The 17250-nt window shown below is 28.7% G+C and overlaps 1 protein-coding gene across 1 annotated transcript in view; it reads left to right on the top strand.

Annotated features, from left to right (window-relative positions):
* Positions 1-11762, top strand: part of LOC107456236 (pterin-4a-carbinolamine dehydratase) — a 17667-nt gene extending 5905 nt beyond the window's left edge. Inside the window, exons 2-3 of the mRNA XM_016074057.2 lie at positions 4845-4979; positions 8634-11762. Coding sequence (XP_015929543.2) covers positions 4845-4979; positions 8634-8819 — 321 coding nt within the window. The 3' untranslated portion in view covers positions 8820-11762. The remainder of the gene's footprint in view (positions 1-4844; positions 4980-8633) is intronic.
* The last annotated feature ends 5488 nt before the right edge of the window (positions 11763-17250 follow it).

Below are 17250 nucleotides of genomic sequence, written 5' to 3'. Positions count from 1 at the left end.
TTTCAACAACAACAACAAAAATGTCCTTTTTAAAAATGGTAAAGAAGCTGCAAACTTTCAGAATCATTTTATAATGGGAAGGGAAAAAATTAAAAAATATATATATATTTCAGTAAGGAAAAAAAGTAGCGCATATTTAAGATTTGTAGCGTTCGAAAAATAATAAGTAGCCCAAAAAGTAGCAAGTAGCGAAAATTCAATTTTCAGTAGCGGGGACTTTTAAAAGTAGCCCAATCCGCTACTTGTAGCCCAATCTGGCAACACTGGAACTAACGGACCTCTGAAATACCGCTGAACATTTAAAAATAACGCTAAAATCTAAACCAATCAGAATCACGATTGGGTTTGAGCATCGCCCAGCTTGGCGATCATAACTTAGCGAGAATCAAGGGTAATAAGAATTGAAAAGAAATTATAATTTCTTCTCATAACTAAATCATATTTTAAAAAGAATTATGTTCTTTTACATCCCAGCTATTATTTAAAAATGCCTTTGGAACTGTACATGATGCATACAGCTAAGTACTTTTTTTAAATCTTATGTTGCTTAACTTGTTTGTCGTTAAGAAGCATGTGCAGTTAAAAAATGTACGAAAATATGTTTTGTGATCAAATGAAAGAAGCAAAACTTTTTCTTCTTCTCTCGATAAGTTTATTTAAAGTTACAGAAATGCACCTTTTAAAGGAAATCTGTCATGTCATCATGAGGTTTAACTTTCCTCTTTTTGATGTTGTTTCAAATTTCAACCGTAGTTGTGATTCGTTAAATTTCGGATTTCAGTTCGAATGCAAATTTTTAAGAATTTGGAGCTGTTAGAAACAATGATATTTATTTTTTAATAGGAAAAAAGAACGCTTAATGAATAGGAAATAAAAAATATGATGAAAAATATGACTCTTAACTTCTATTCTATGAAGAAACCTTTTTTCAAAATCTTTACTAAATTATTATATAAATCCGAGATATTATCTAGATATACTGTTTTTTTGTTGTTGTTGCTATTATTTACTTTTTTAGCTTTTAAAATTACTTAACTAACTCTTATGATCAACATTGCTGCTTTGGCATGCATTTTTATTTTTTATTAAATTTATTTATTTTTCAAAAAAATATTTTTTTTAAAGTTGTAACCATAGTTTCTAAAAAGTATATCCAGTTATTGGTATGTCATTCTGAAACTATTATTACATAAAAATGACTTTTCTCGTGCTTTGCTTTAATATCAAAATCTGATTAAAGCGGTCTTAATTCCTCGAAATTTATTTAACTGTGCTTTCAATGCTGCGCATAGTTTCAACTACAACTTTTGAGTTTGAATGAAAAAAAGAATGCGGATAAAGAAAATCTTGAAAAAGCACCTTAATGTCTTTACTCAATCCCGTTGGGATTATTTTGAACTTGTGACCTTCAGGGATGATTAGATAAATGGTGTTCATATCTTAACTTACATCAAGAAAATTTCATTTCTGGATGTGCTAGTGAACGATTTACGTCTTCGTAATTTGGTAAGTTTTGACAACACTATACTAATTCATGATTTTGTTCTGATTTTGAGATGTATGGTCAATATTGAAATGTACCACGTTTTAAATGGTAACTTAATGCTGTTTTTGTTCTGCTGAAGCCAAACAAAATTGCTTTCCATATTAAATACTTTTACGGAAAGTGTTAGGATATATTTATTAAAATTTTTTATTTCAAATGTGTTAATATCCCCATTGAAGCATAACTGTTTAATGGCGATATTATTCTTCCTAAAAATAATGGCACATTTTTGAATCAAAAATATAGTTTTACAATAATATAGACATAGTTTGTTATAGTTACAAAAGTTAGTATAGTTAGTTATAGTTACAAAAGTTAGTATAGTTAGTTATAGTTACAAAAATATAGTTATAGTTTGAATCAAAAATATAGTTATAACAGCGGAATGTTAATATTATTAAGTTTGATTTATTTTTATTATAAATTACATTGATTATGTTAATGATTTTTTTTTTCTCAGTGAATAATTTTTAGTTTTGACAGTAAATTATTTTGCAATTTAAAAAAAATAAATAAAAGATTTGTTGGCTTTTTTTACTAGCATTAACAATTTTATTCAAAAATGACTATTTCTTTTCGAAATATCGTTTACGTTTTGATTAACTGAATTTTCGTATACGCATTATAGTAATTAAGGAATGGCGCAAAATTTTATATTGAATTTATAAATTAGATTTAATTATGACTAGGGGAAAAAACATAAACGTCAGAGATATGCTGTAAACTAATGATGTAAAATAATCTGGCAAACACTCCCGCCATTTTTGCAATGCGTCAAGCTAATTAGAAAAATCTCCAATATTTTCTAATTAGACCTGACTCTTTTTAGGCTAATTGCAGTGAGCCTACGTACCTTTTGGTTAATAATTAAATATATCATTCATTTCTCCATTAATTTAGGTTGTTTGCTATAATACTAAAGTAGTGAAGGCGTATTGTAATTAGCCTTATTAAAGTAGGTCTATTAAGTGAGCAAACTTAGACGGATAGAGTTATTCTTTTCACCCTTCATAATTAGCCTTAAGGTATGTTAGTTGATTGCAATGAGCTTAAAAATTTCAGACGGAAGATACTGAAGATTTTCTTAATCAGCTTAGTGAATTGCAAAATGAGGGAAACTTTTGAAAATGCCGGATTTTCTTATTAGCCTACGGCACAGATACTAGACAAAAGCAATTGAACATGGCAATTAAATAATTTTATCCATTGTAATATTTAACAAGAAATGAATACCAAATATACATCAGTTCCATGAGGTAATGCTTTTTTCTCAGTCAGAGCTGTGAATTGCGTGGATAAATGATATTTTCTGTTTGTCCATAGCCCAGGTGTTCCCAAATAAACGAATATTCGTCATGTTTTATTTTAACACTCTTGAAGGCTCAGCATTTCTCTGAAATATTACACCAGCAGAAAGTTAGGCGAGATATTTTCCGAACAATTGAGTTCTTTATCAGGTGATTAATTGTTTTTTTTTTTCTTAATTTTTTTTTTAAAAGCTAAGTTTTTTGTTGTTGTTTTATTTGAAATATTTACTTTAGGAAGCATTAGATTTATAAAAATTGCTGTTTAGGTTCCTTGTAAACGAAAGCTTTAACTATTTTAACAGTTAATCTGGTTCTGTTAATTCTTTCTCTTATACATGTTTGTTATTTATTTGTTTTAATGTTATTTATTTTTATGAATTAAATTAACAGAAATTTTTAGTAATGTAATTTTTGTGTAAAATTTTTATTGACGTACTTTATAGACACAAATTTTGCTACATACAAGTCATGTCCAATTTTAAAATTAATATTCCCTGCCTGAATGTGTCATGGATTGATTCTGAAGATGGTGCTACGAAAAAGCACCATCCTTTAGTTTGTCCTGTAGAAAACTCGTAAAAAGGTCATTGAAATCAAAAGATTCAATATGTGTAATGGAAATATTATTAATAAAGTTAATTACGAGTTTTTTATTTTTAATAATCCTCGTAAATTCTGAATCATGAATAATTAAATAGAATGTTTAAGTATTTTGCAAAGAGTTTACCTGTTTTATTCATATGGGTATTAGTACCACAAGTGATAAAAATCGAAATTTAATAGGTATTTTATGAAATTCAGGGGTAATCGTAATTTATGGTAGTTTAATGTTGTTCTTTTAATCTTACAAATATTTTATTTATAGCAAGAATTTTCTTGACAATAATATTATAGTTATCAGATTTTTAAGTTTGAGATTTGGAAAGTTCGCTGTCTAATAGGTTTAGATGCTAAAAAGATAAGATCGATTTTCGCCAGAAAATATGTGTGTGCTACTTGGAGCTTTTACACATACATTGGATTTGCCTAAGGTTCAATACAGAGACTAGTCCAAGCTAAGATAAGCACATACTTTTCTGATTTTGAAGACCCCCCCCCCAAAAAAAAACTATCCTATTGTTGAAAAACTTCTAAAAAATAAAGAAAAAAAATAAGGTAAATTAAATGTGCTATAGATTTTGTATATTTTAGTAAGTTTAGTAAGTAAGTTTAAAATGAAACTTACTATCTAAATAGAGTAAAGTAATATTGATTAAGTTACTTTTAATCACATCCTTCTTTTGTATCTTGGAGATATTTAAACATAGTTTAGTCAGAGGCAAGAAATTAATTAGTCATTTTTTCAAAAATAGAAGGCACACGAAAAAGAGGAAGGTCCACACGTGGGTTGATTCTGTTGAGAGAGATCTTAGGCATCTGGGAGTCAAACGATGGCAATCCATTGCTCCTAATAGCTTCAAAATGGAGGAAGCTCATGGAAACAGCCTTGGCGAGTGAAAGGCTGTAGTGCTGAAGAATAAAAAGAATATTGTTTTAGTTACTTGTAATCACACACTCATTTTTAAAACTTTCTTGCATCATGGAGATATTTAAAAGAGTTTCATTCTTTTACACCTCAGTAGGTTTAAGTTTCTCCTGAGGCAAGATGATATAGACTTAAGCTATCGTCAGAGCATATTTTTTTTATGAATCGCAAGGCAAACGTTCTATTTTTGTAGATCATTCTTGATATAGTGAGTGAATAAAGGAAGAAGAAAAAATATGTGAGAAGAGAAAAGAAGTGAATTACTAAATATTCGAAATGAATTACTAATATTATGAAGTGAATTACTAAATATATCCTGTTTGTAAATCAACTCGTAAGTTTATAAACCTATAATTTGTGGTTGTGTGTTCGGTGATAATCATTGTTTAGAAATATATTTACCATAAATATTATATAAGGTTTTAACATTTTGAATGAATGTATTTTATGTTTTCTTTCTTTTCAGTCATCGGCTCAGAAAATGAAGCTATCTGAAGAAGACAGGACAAACAAGTTGTCACCTTTACTAAACGCTGGATGGTCTATGGTAGACAAAAGAGATGCCATTCACAAAGAATTTGTGTTTAAAAACTTCAACGAGGTTAATAATGCTTTTTAATTATTGTGTTTAGTGCACAAATAAGCAGAATTTTATATTGCTTAAATTTCTGAAATTTAAAAAATTCAGCTTTTTAATTTTTGTTTTATGTTTGGACCATGCATACATTTTATAAATTGTTCATAGAAATTTTTCCTTTTTTGATTGATTCAGAACTAGACCGCGTTTTAATATAAACTGTAGATGATACCATTTTTACATATTTTTTCACATTAAATCATTGTTGTTTACTACTTCATAGCTCTCATTATTTATAGAAAGGAGTTTATTGCAAGTGACTCATTAATTAATGATTTATTTCGGTTTGTTAAATAAATTAAATATGATTGTTGTGAACTAAATAACAGTCGTTGGCGTTACTTAAGTTATCCGAAACCACGTGTTTATTTTAAAATTAAAGAAAAAAGAAAGATTATGTACGAAAAAGTAAAGTTAATTTAAAAATGTTAATAATTTGTTAAAGAGAATATTATCTGAAAAAAACTTCATAATATAATTGACGCTAATGAGGCTTAATTAATTTGAATAAATGTATTTTTATTTTATATCTGTAACCGTTGTTGAACAGCCGACCCAACTTTGGGTTTATGACTTCGAATGTTCAACTCTGTAGCCTTATAATTTTGAATCCAATCCAGAAGACAAGGAAACTCTTTGATCAAGTAATGAGAAAAATTTTCCCTTTAAGGAGAACTTTTTGATAGAACTAACTGGTATTGATGTTACATGGAAAGAAAAAACACGAAAACCTCACTCGATTAGCCTAACGGCATGGACCCTCTAACCTATGATCCATCTTCCGGATCAATCAGTTTTCGCTGATTTTCGAGCGCGGGTCACCTCATTGGGAGGCGAGTGCTCTGTCCCCTAAGCCCCCATGACTCTGATAAATGTATTTATTAAAATAAAAAAAAGTGCACCATGTACTAAAAATCAAAATTAATAGAGAAAAAGTGCTTTTTCTTTTAGGGGACTGTAGAAAATCGTCATACTGTTATTGACGTTTACGTTGGCTCAGGGGATAAAACGTTCGCCTCCCAATGAAGTGACTGGTTGGAACGAGTTTTGCTCCCTTCTTGCCCGATCACAGTGATGACGTAAAAATAAGCTCAGAGCTGTCGGTTCATAGGTTAGAATCCCCCACTCGTTTGATGGTTTTCGTGATTTTTCTCTCCTCACAGCGCGAGGGCGGCTTTGTTACATCAAAAAGTGCGCTGTCGCTTGATCAAAGATTTCCCTTGTCTTCTGAGTTGAGTTCAAAATTTCAAAGCTACGAAATTGAACATGGATAGTCATAAACTCATAATTAGGTGGGCTGCTCAACACTGGTTATGAAATAAAATAAAATGAAATGATGCTTAATTAATTTTGGTAATTGGTTCTGCTTTAATTTGTAAAGAATATGTGGGTACAAAGATTACTGTATAAGTATATATTTAATACCTTTTAAAACTGCATCAATATTTTTTTCTTATTCTGCAGTCTTTAACAATGCCGTCATAAACATTGTGGTAAGAGGTTTCTTATGGCCCTCGGAACGGATAAGTACCGGAAAAAACTGTCCTCTTAAGTTGGCCACGAGCAACAGCATCATACAAATAAAACTAAGCTTAATCTTCATTTTGATGGGACTTGAAACATTTTTTGCTTAATCAAATGGCGAAAAGCCTCGGTGTGGAACATCAAGTGATAAATATAAAATAAATACGGGAAAGGACCTCAAATAAAAATAAGTAAAACTAAATACGCTGAAGGACATCAAATAATAATAAGTAAAAATTAAGAAATAAATATTGAGATAATATTAGCTTCAATGATTGGCTAGGTCTTTCAATTAGTGTATGATTTCGTAAGTGTTGTTCTGTTTTTCAGTACTGATTTATTGATTGTATACTTCAAAGACAAACTGTATATATTCAGCTTGTTTTATATAAAATTTATTTAATGTGTTACAAGAATTTTTTTTACACTGAAGAGCCATTACATTATGACCACCCTCCATCTATAACAATGGGCTCGCCCAGGTTTTCATGGTTTCTCGCCCAGGAACAATGTTTTCATGGGGCACATTAGGACCCATAATCCTCATAGAACAATCCCTGACGTCTGTAAGCTACTTGACCAGGTTCACCCATTCATAGCAATAGTTTTCCTGCGGGGGATGGTGTTTACCAACAGGATAATGCACCATGTCATAAGGGTCGAATCGTCGAGGAACATGTCAGTGACTTTCAAGTCATGTCTTGGCCCCCAAATTCTTCTGACTTTAATCTAATAGAGCATTTGTGGTCCTACTTGGAAAACCAAATTCGTGCTGCCACGCTACCCCTTCGCAATGTGAGGGAATTGCAGAACCAGTTGGTGAGCGCTTGGTACCAGATACCTCAGACTACCTATCAGCACCTTGTGGAATCAATGCCACAGCAGGTGCTAGCAGTTTTCAGGGCTAAAGTTGGTCCTACATGTTATTAGCAGGGTGGTCATAATGTAATGGCTCTTCGGTGTAAATTTTTTAAGAAAGCAGATGAAAAGTCGACGGGTTTTTAATATCAATAACGTTATCAGACAAACGACCAATAGCAATAATATCGACTTTTTATCTGCTTTCTTTAACAATTTTATATTAGAAATATTTGTAACGCATTTCATCACGGCTGTAACACATCATAATATTAGGGATATTTGTAACACATTTTAAAATAAACTTTATATAGATAAAATAAATGTAATACAGGGAAAATAAACTGAGACTATATCAAATAGATTCTTATAGGTTACGCGCAATATCTTATTTCTTACTTATAAAAAAGTTGTTGTTTTTTAAAATTTTTTTATTTCATACTTTTTCGTCTTAGGATTCGTTAGATCTTTAAAAAAAATTGCACGTAACTTGTTTCCTCATTCCCCCCCCATGTTTGTAAATTTAGTACTGATCGTAAATCTCGATTTAAGGTTAGACGTATTGTATTGCATATAACTGGAGAGTTAACTATCTATTAAATTAAAATATTGAGTAACGTGACAAAAAAGTTGATATCGTAGGAATTAATACTTTCCTGAGACTCGATGTAAATTTTAAATGGAGTATAAATCGAAGTCAAAGTTGGAGTCGAGCTCTCAGGAAACTCCGGAGTCTGAGTTTAATTCAACCCATTTCATGTACCGACTCCACAACTAATAAACGATATGAAATTATGCAAAAAAAAGAAGAAAAAAAGTAAAATACATCATCACCAAAATTAATAAAGCAAAATTATGTTCTTTTTTATGTTTATTGCCCGTCGTGATGACTTTACGCATGCAGTAGACTGTGAAAGCAAAGAAAAAACTTTAAAAATAAATAAAACGAAAGATTCCATTTAAAGATTAAAGTGATTTTTCTGAAAGTGAAAACAAAAATTGTGTATGCTCGTAGGCTGCTTTAAAAATATATCTGAAATATTTCCAAATTAGGTAACGTCTCCAGTTGAGATACATTAAATTTAGTTATCTGTTGTCTTACAACAATATTACAGTTTTTTGGTACCTTTTTTTATTTTCAACTATATGTATAAATGTTACAGACGTAGCTTATCTTTTGAAAGTATTTATTGACATTCAAGATTGGTTAATTCGATTTGTTTTCTTTCTGTTCAGGCGTTTGGATTTATGACTCGCATTGCGATGCAAGCAGAGAAGATGGACCACCATCCTGAGTGGTTTAACGTGTACAATAAAGTCCAGATAACATTAAGTAGCCATGACGTAAGTGGATTATCGGATAGGGATGTCCGACTAGCGAACTTTATTGAGAAAGCCGCTGAATTCGTCAAAGTCAAATGAAGACGGATTACGGAATCATGATTGATTTTCTCAGTGTCAAATTTATGGGGTCATTGCTTATAAATGTGCCTTGTTTGGAAAAAAACAAACAAATAAACATTTAATTTCGAATGATGACATTTCTTCTAGCTTTAAATGTTGCATTGCTTTAAGTGTAAAAGAATTAAATCAAAGCTGCATTCAGGGACTTATTAAGTGTGTTACTTACTTAGTTACACAAAGTCTATATTTCAAATGCTAAATGTCAAGTTTTTTTTTTCTTACATTGATTTTATAACAAAAATGCTTTTTTTCATCGAAATTCCTAAATTTCGAGGGTATTTTATTTCTTATTATTGTACTTCCATTTGTATTTGGAAGAATTTACTAATGACATGCATTAATTGCATTAAATTTAACAATTTGTGCACGTTTTTTACCTTATGAATATGAATATTTATGAGTAATTAAACTGAAAAAGTCATAGATTTTTCATATAAAATATTTGCAACATTTTAATGTGGCAATGCTTTAGGTGTAAGTGAAATAAGAATTAAATTGATCTAGAAAGGCTTAAAATAATTAAATAATCTATTGTTGCTCTGTTTGCATACTTTTTGATTGTTATTTTAAATTTAACAATGAAATCAGAAATTAGTCTGTAAAAATATGTTGTTGTTTTTTAAAAACTTTTTTGTAGCATTTCTTTTGATGTAAAGGAATACTTAAGTAACAAAACTAAAATATGGTCGTTTCGTTCAGTGAAATTTATAACTTTTTTTAAATATTAGAACGAAAAAAAAAACTGCTATCTTTGGAATAATGTAAAATTTTTATTTAATTAAATATAATATATTCATCAAAAACTTTTTTAACAATTTTTTTATTGTCTTTTAAGCAAAATTGCTTTGCTTTAATTTATTTTTTATTCTTGATTTATTCTAGGGAATATTTGGATAATTAACTGAGTATATCAAAAAGTAAATGAACTGCATGGCAACAACGTTATTAATTTCAGGATTTCAAAGTTTTTTCTCTAAAAAATTGGCATATTTCAAACTTTCTTTCTAAATGATCATATTCTTTCTAAATGAAATCAAATGGAATTATTTTTTTTTGCATTAGGCCGAGCGATTTACTATTTTAAATACTTTTTTGGTTGTTTTTCTAATATTGATTCTGATAAATTTTAAAACGCTAGAAATAAGGAGGACTCAAATTATTATTAATGTTTATAAAAATATGTCTGCAGTAACGGTACGTTACAACCTGTGGTACTTGCTTTGTCAATGTGCAGCCCTTCCAAGCAAAAATTAATTGAAAAAAACTACATTATTAGGTAATTAAATACCACGAAGAAGCTTTTTCTTTGATTAAGTTAGTTTAAATATACTTTGAAAAATAAGCAAAATAAAACACTGAAGTAATAAACTTAAAATTTCATTGTGTAGTGGTACCAATTCGTTTAAAAAGACTTAAGTCTTTTTACTGCTTTTTAAAAGCGTGTGTAAGACAATTATTTAATAAAATCTTAGAGATATTTAAATTTTAAGTAATTGATATGCGGTAAAAAATAATAAAATTACTGTAATTTTATTTCGTAAAGCTTCAAGACATCAAATATTTTTATTTCCAGAATATTATACCAATATACTTGTGTCGTATAATTTTGAAGACGTATATTCATATTGTTCTTATTACACTGAGAAATAATTTAGTTACCATTAAGTGACACAAAAACAGAATTCATTGCTCGGCCCTCTTCTGAAAAGATGAGTGTCACGATGAATGCAGTTTTTGTATCATTTTGATTTTGTATCAGCATGTGCACCCTAGTCTGCATCATTGTTAAATATTGATGTTACTCGCATACTTTGTTAGAGTATGTTTCCTAGATTTTACATGTTTGTTAGGCGTGAAAAGTATAAACAAATTGCTTTTGTTATGCTGTATCTAAATACAGGATGTTAGATTAAATACAGGATTACTCATACAGGATTACCTAAATACAGGATTACTAAATTAGATTGACAGTTTTAAAAAATTATAAAATAAAACGGTAAAAATTAAAAAAAAAAAATCGAAACAACAATTCATTTTAATTCTTCCCCCCAGAGTTTCTGTTTTCAACTCAAAGATTTTTCCTGGTACAGCGAGTTGTTCTACCGTTTGTTTCATTGCGTTTTGATGTAAGCAAATTTCTTCCTATGAATACAACACGAGAATGTGGACATTTTGAAAATATAGTAATGTTTTTATTTATTGAAAGATTTCGAAAAAGTGTGATGTGATTTTCAATTGCTTTTATTCGTTTTACAGGTTTTCTTTTTGCCGCGCCATCTGACGAAACAATGTTAAACTGAAAAAAGAAACTCTGGGAAAAAAATTTATACTCTGTCACATAAATTTTCTGCTGGAGTTGTTTTTTTCCCCCTAATTATGCATTTACAAAAACCAAAGTTTAATTTTGTACGCTCTTTATAAATTAAATGTGAGCTTAATATATTTTTTCATGCAAGGATAAGTCACTATATTTAATGATCATAAAATAAATAAATACCATTCCACGTAGATTGATGAATGCTGAAAATTCCATATTTTTTCCTTATGGGTATTGATATTTTGTATGTTAAGTTGAGGGGTGTAAGAACTTGGTAAGTTCAAATTGTTGTTGCTTGTCATTTGAAATAAAAAAAGGGACATTTATTTTTTGCAGTTCTTTCCACTTTATTTACTTTAATAAAGATAACTAGATAATCCTCTAATCAAAGTAGCTATACTGAAAACTGTCAAAAAAGCATTTTTTTTTCTTTGGAAATATTTGACTTACCTGGTTTTTAATCCAAGGCCCCTCTGTTACTGTTTTTTAAACATGTGTTTGGAGCTTTAATAAATGTTTAAAATTTAATTGTGCCAAGATGATAATTGTTTTATTTGCTGCTCAATAAAGTAAACCGAATATACTGTGTTATGACTTTTTAATTTTTTCATTTTTTTGTGTAATGAATATTATAAACTTAATATATTTCTCTCCATTAAAAAGGAATGTTATAATGTAAAATATATTAGGGATATAGAAAGGAAATTAAAGAATATTAAGGAAATATATATAAACGAATTATAAAGAGAATATTATAATAAAAGATAAGAAATCTGTGAAAGATGTGTTTCTGTGAAAGATGTGTGCTGATAACGTGAAATTTTTTTTAATAGTACTATTAATGAGAACAATGTAGTAAAAGAATTTATCTATTGTTCTGCTGTTTTGCAAATCTATGTGAAAATATAATCTGGTTGTAGAAATATGCATGGTGTTTTTGTTTCTGGCATTTACTTGAATATTTGAATCATTATCTTTCGGAAACTAAAAACGCGCTTCAATAACCAACAAATCGTCTTCAAATTTTTTAATGAATTATGGAAAGAAATATACGATTGAATAATGATTGGTTTAACATGATCATTATAAGAGTGGTGTAACGGTGGTCATAGATAATAACTTTCTTTTTGTGGTTATTCATGTTATTTTGATGCATAGCTTAGCAGTTTCTTTTAAGCATTACACTAAAAAAGTGTGATTCTACCGAAATTTTTGCAAATTTTTTTTAATTATCTTATGTACATTTCTGAATCACTTTCTAAATACAAAGTAAAATAAAGAATGAAAAATCTAAATATTTGCAAATGTTTTCGATTATCTTATGTACTCGCGAAACATTTTCTAAATGCAAAGTAAAATAAAGAATAAAAAATTTAAATGGTTGTAAATGTTTTCGATTATCTTATGTACTCGTGAAACATTTTCTAAATTCAAAGTAAAATAAAGAATAAAACATTTAAATGGTTGTAAATGTTTTCGATTATCTTATGTACTCGTGAAACATTTTCTAAATGCAAAGTAAAATAGAATAAAAAATTTAAATGTTCGCAAATTTTTTCGATTATCTTATGTACTCGTGAAGCATTTTCTAAATGCAAAGTAAAATAAAGAATAAAAAATATAAATGGTTGTAAATGTTTTCGATTATCTTATGTACTCGCGAAACATTTTCTAAATGCAAAGTAAAATAGAATAAAAAATGTAAATGTTCGCAAATTTTTTCGATTATCTTATGTACCCGTGAAACATTTTCTAAATGCAAAGTAAAATAAAGAATAAAAAATTTAAATGTTTGCAAATGTTTTTAATTATCTTATGTACTTACGAATCATTTGTCTAAATACAAAGTATAATAAAGAATGAAAAATTTAAATGTTTGCAAATGTTTTCGATTATCTTATGTACTCGTGAAACATTTTCTAAATGCTAAGTAAAATAAGGAATAAAAATTTAAATGTTTGCAAATGTTTTCGATTATCTTATGTACTCGTGAAACATTTTCTAAATGCAAAGTAAAATAAAGAATAAATAATTTAAATGTTTGCAAATGTTTTCGATTATCTTATGTACTCGTGAAACATTTTCTAAATGCAAAGTAAAATAAAGAATAAAAAATTTAAATGTTCGTAAATGTGTTTGATTATCTTACTTACTTGTAAAACATTTTCTAAATAAAGTAAAATAAAAAATCCAAATGTTCGCACTTAAAACAATAAAACCATAAAATGAAAAAAAAAAATGAAATGTTGTCTTATATTAGTTGTTGTAACTGATAGTGGACAGGGTTTTAATTTTTTCTGAGTAAGGGGTATTTTTTAATTAGACATGCATTAGAATTTTTACTGACTCATTTTCGAGTTTGTAATGATGGAATCTTTCAATCGAGATTTTGGCCCTTTTTTTAACTAGCTAGAGCACACAAATCTCCATAAAAACCAATAATTTGTAACACAAAATTGTTACAGCAAAATTTTTTCAGAGTATTATAGCCTCTCCTAATAAAACTCTCAAGTTCTTTTTGAAGCTTTGTGGTGAATGGCAATAGAAGTTTAAAGGGAAGTAGAATTATCGCGATGCTATCGCAGATGAAAATTTACCGCCATTTAAAATTACAACCAGTTTCTGAATATCTGGAGTACACAATCTTTAATTAGAGCTCTTTGCTGGATGATAATACAAATTTAAATATTTTATTTAAGGGTTAGAAGCAGAATTTATCTTAAACTACAACTCATTGTTAATTTCAACTGTTTTTCGAAATTCTCAAGTTTCATTAGTTTCGACTGCTATATGCTCAAGTTTCACAATTCATATTTACACAATAATATGTTTCAACACGTTCCAATCAATTCAAATAAAAAATTGTAAGCGATTGAATCAACTTTTTTAAAAATTTGCTTTTTCAGTGACTTTTAAATAAGTTTTTTCTAGTTGCGGTATTCAGGTAACCTGAATTGCAGAAGAGAAAGAAAAATAACGGAGGGAAATTTTTTATTTGAATTATAACAGGGTGGCGTGTTGCGGTACAGGAGATGGATGGTGAACTAATTATTTGTTAAAGACGATTGATCAGATGAAATATATTTATCGGTTTTGAATTTGAGGAAATAATGCAAAGCTCCACATCTAAAAGGAATTTTCATTAAAATCACCATTTATTAAATGTTTAGCGTTCATCGAAACTCAAGTCTATGCGCGTTTGTCCACCGAAAAAGATAAAACTAGTCTTAAAATCAATTTATATTTAGCGTGTTTTTGCAAGAAATAAATGTACATGATTACCAAGACTCATTAACAATTAAATTTCAGACTAATTCCTCTGATAAAAATGTAACAGTAAGGTGAAATTCCTATATATATTTCTGAAATATAAATTTAAAAGTTACATTAAAAATTTTTTTTAGCATATTTTTCGCTACAGTGTACTTTCGTCGGTCCAAAAAGTAAATTATAATGTTTGGAATGATTATGGCGATATTATGGCGAATTCGGGCGATATTAAAACTGCCTACACATATTTAAGTTGAAAATGTAATTTTGACTTTTGGCCAAAGATCATGGTCTTCTGGCCCACAGGAACAGTCTTATACTTTATAACTTTTAATGAGTCTTCGTAGCCAGGGTTTTTTATTTTACCAAAAATAAACTGGATATAAAATGTTTTTTTCTACTAGTTTTTCCTTTTTTACAGGCCATAAATAGACTTTGATAGTATCGCGTCTTTTTATCTTTAGCTATTGAACAATAGAAATTTCGTCACATATTTCAAGTATTTACCGATGGTACCTAAATATTAATATCGATCCAGTCAATGAGTTATCAAAAATGAATGCTTTAACGGCAGTTTAGTGTGCAAATCACTTATGATACATTGTAAAGGCTGGTTTTAAATTTTTTTTTTAAGAATCTCATAATATCACCTTCTTTCCTGTATTTTTTATTACACTGACCAATCCTATTCCAACCATTTCTTTTAAGGCTGTTTTTCAAAGTCTCTGTAGTCGCATGAAATGATGCTTTTTGCGAATAATATGCTATTTTCCTAACTTATGTGATTTTTTATCAGTTACTTATGACTAGAGCCCGGATTTTGATGGCCTAAAAAATCTCAATTAATGCCCTTAAAAAGTGCAAAAAATGCCCTTAAAAATGCCTTATGACATGACTTAAGTAGAAGTAAAAATATTGAACTAAAACAATGTTTTACTCTTTAAAATTATTATGAGTCGTTTCAAAAAATATAAAGCAATGCAATACTTGTTCTACGCGTTCATTAAAGTTTGACAAATATGTTTTATATCCAAAAATAACAAAAAAAAAAGAGGAAAATATATTGACTCCAAAACATTTTCATTTTGTATAGAAACTTAAATGAATATAACAACTTCCATCTCATAATATTACTAAATATCAGAATTACAGTGGATTATTAAATTTTTTTTAATATTTTGAAATGTAAACGAGCGTCTCTTGTCTGAAAGCAAATTTTTATACCAGGAGAAGCTTCTTTCAACGTCTACTGATGTTATTGGTGCGTACTTGAAAAGGACGGTCACACTTACTGACAATTCTTCTTTAATTCGAAAAGATGTTGCTGCATCTGTTAATATCCTAGAAATTTTCTTCATTGTTTGGAAGCCAGTGTAATAATAAGAAATTATAAAAAATAATAAAAATTAGAAAAATTTAAAAAATGCTTTAAAATGCAAAATACGCTCCAAAATTTTAAAGAAAATGCCCTATAAATCTCAAAAAATGCTCTAAAGGACAAAGAATGTCCAAAAATGCAAATGTCATCAAAATCCGGGCCTTACTTATGACTATCACGCCAAGTTAAGCCTATCTTTATTCAGCGCACTCCAAATTTATTATGAAAATGGCGCAAAGCGTCAATATGGTGAAAAGTCACAGTTTTGAGAAAATGAAAAGCGTTTGTAGTCTAATTTTTTAATGTAAAAAAAATTACTGTATTGCTGAATTACCTGGGCTTATAAAAATTTGCAAAAGGCATAGATTTAGGTGATTTTCATCTAGGTGGAAAAATATCGCCAAATTGGCAATTTAAAAAAAAAGGTTTAATAACTTTTAAAACATTTCAGTTATTTGCCCGTTTTAAAACCCAGATAATTCCTTATAGATAGATGGCATATATAGCTTAAAATTATAGCTTTGCTTCAAGTGTAAGGATCTTAAATTGTGGCTTTTTTTATTTTCCTTGGCTACAACACGTCATGACCAGAGCGCTCCAGCGCGTTAATTTCAAACCAACTATATATGCTTACATACTATATAGGGTTGTGGAAACTGTTTGGCTCGCTAATTGGCGATTGTTTCCTTGGTTTAGTGGAGTTAAAAATGATTCAAGAATGAAAAATCAGGAAAAATCCTTCATCGGAATTCCTCGAGTCATTTCTTAATATTCAAATTCTTATAGCAATAAAAAGCATAAAAATATAGCATAATCTTATAGCATAAAAATATATTAAAATTTAATTTTTGAGTGGGTGGGACACGTTTTGGTTGCTGTTAGAAAGTAAATTTTAAAAATTTTCTTTTTCATTCCACTCTAGTGAATACGTATAACGATATTAAAGCTCTCAATATAAACACAATTTGCTTCTGATTAAACACACCAAACAATATTTCAAAAATCTTTTGAAAGTATGTTACTTTATTGATTTTTTCTAGATATACATAAAATACAAGTCATTCAAAACTATGTAATAATAAATAAATTTAAAAAAGGAAATTTTTTTTATCAGAGTTAGGTAAAAATCTAACTAATGTGAATTGAAGGAATACATTATTATGTGGATTTGAGTAGTCATTTTCGAAATTGTTTAAATTATATTTACCAACTTCAGGTTTAAAATGAATATGCCGTAAGATAAATATCATGTCTTGGTAAAACAAAATCAATTGTGAATTAAAGGAATAAATTACAGAAAATTGAGTGGAAATTTTAGGAATTAAATTTTGGGAATTGTGAGAAATTGAGTAAAAAGTATAAAATTATATTCGACTAACTGGGTGAAGAATATGCCCTGTGCAATTTATGACAGAGTTTAGTTA

This window comes from Parasteatoda tepidariorum, chromosome 5 (assembly GCF_043381705.1).
Source record: "Parasteatoda tepidariorum isolate YZ-2023 chromosome 5, CAS_Ptep_4.0, whole genome shotgun sequence".
Classification (NCBI taxonomy): domain Eukaryota; kingdom Metazoa; phylum Arthropoda; class Arachnida; order Araneae; family Theridiidae; genus Parasteatoda; species Parasteatoda tepidariorum.
This window is presented reverse-complemented; position numbering and strand designations above follow the sequence as displayed.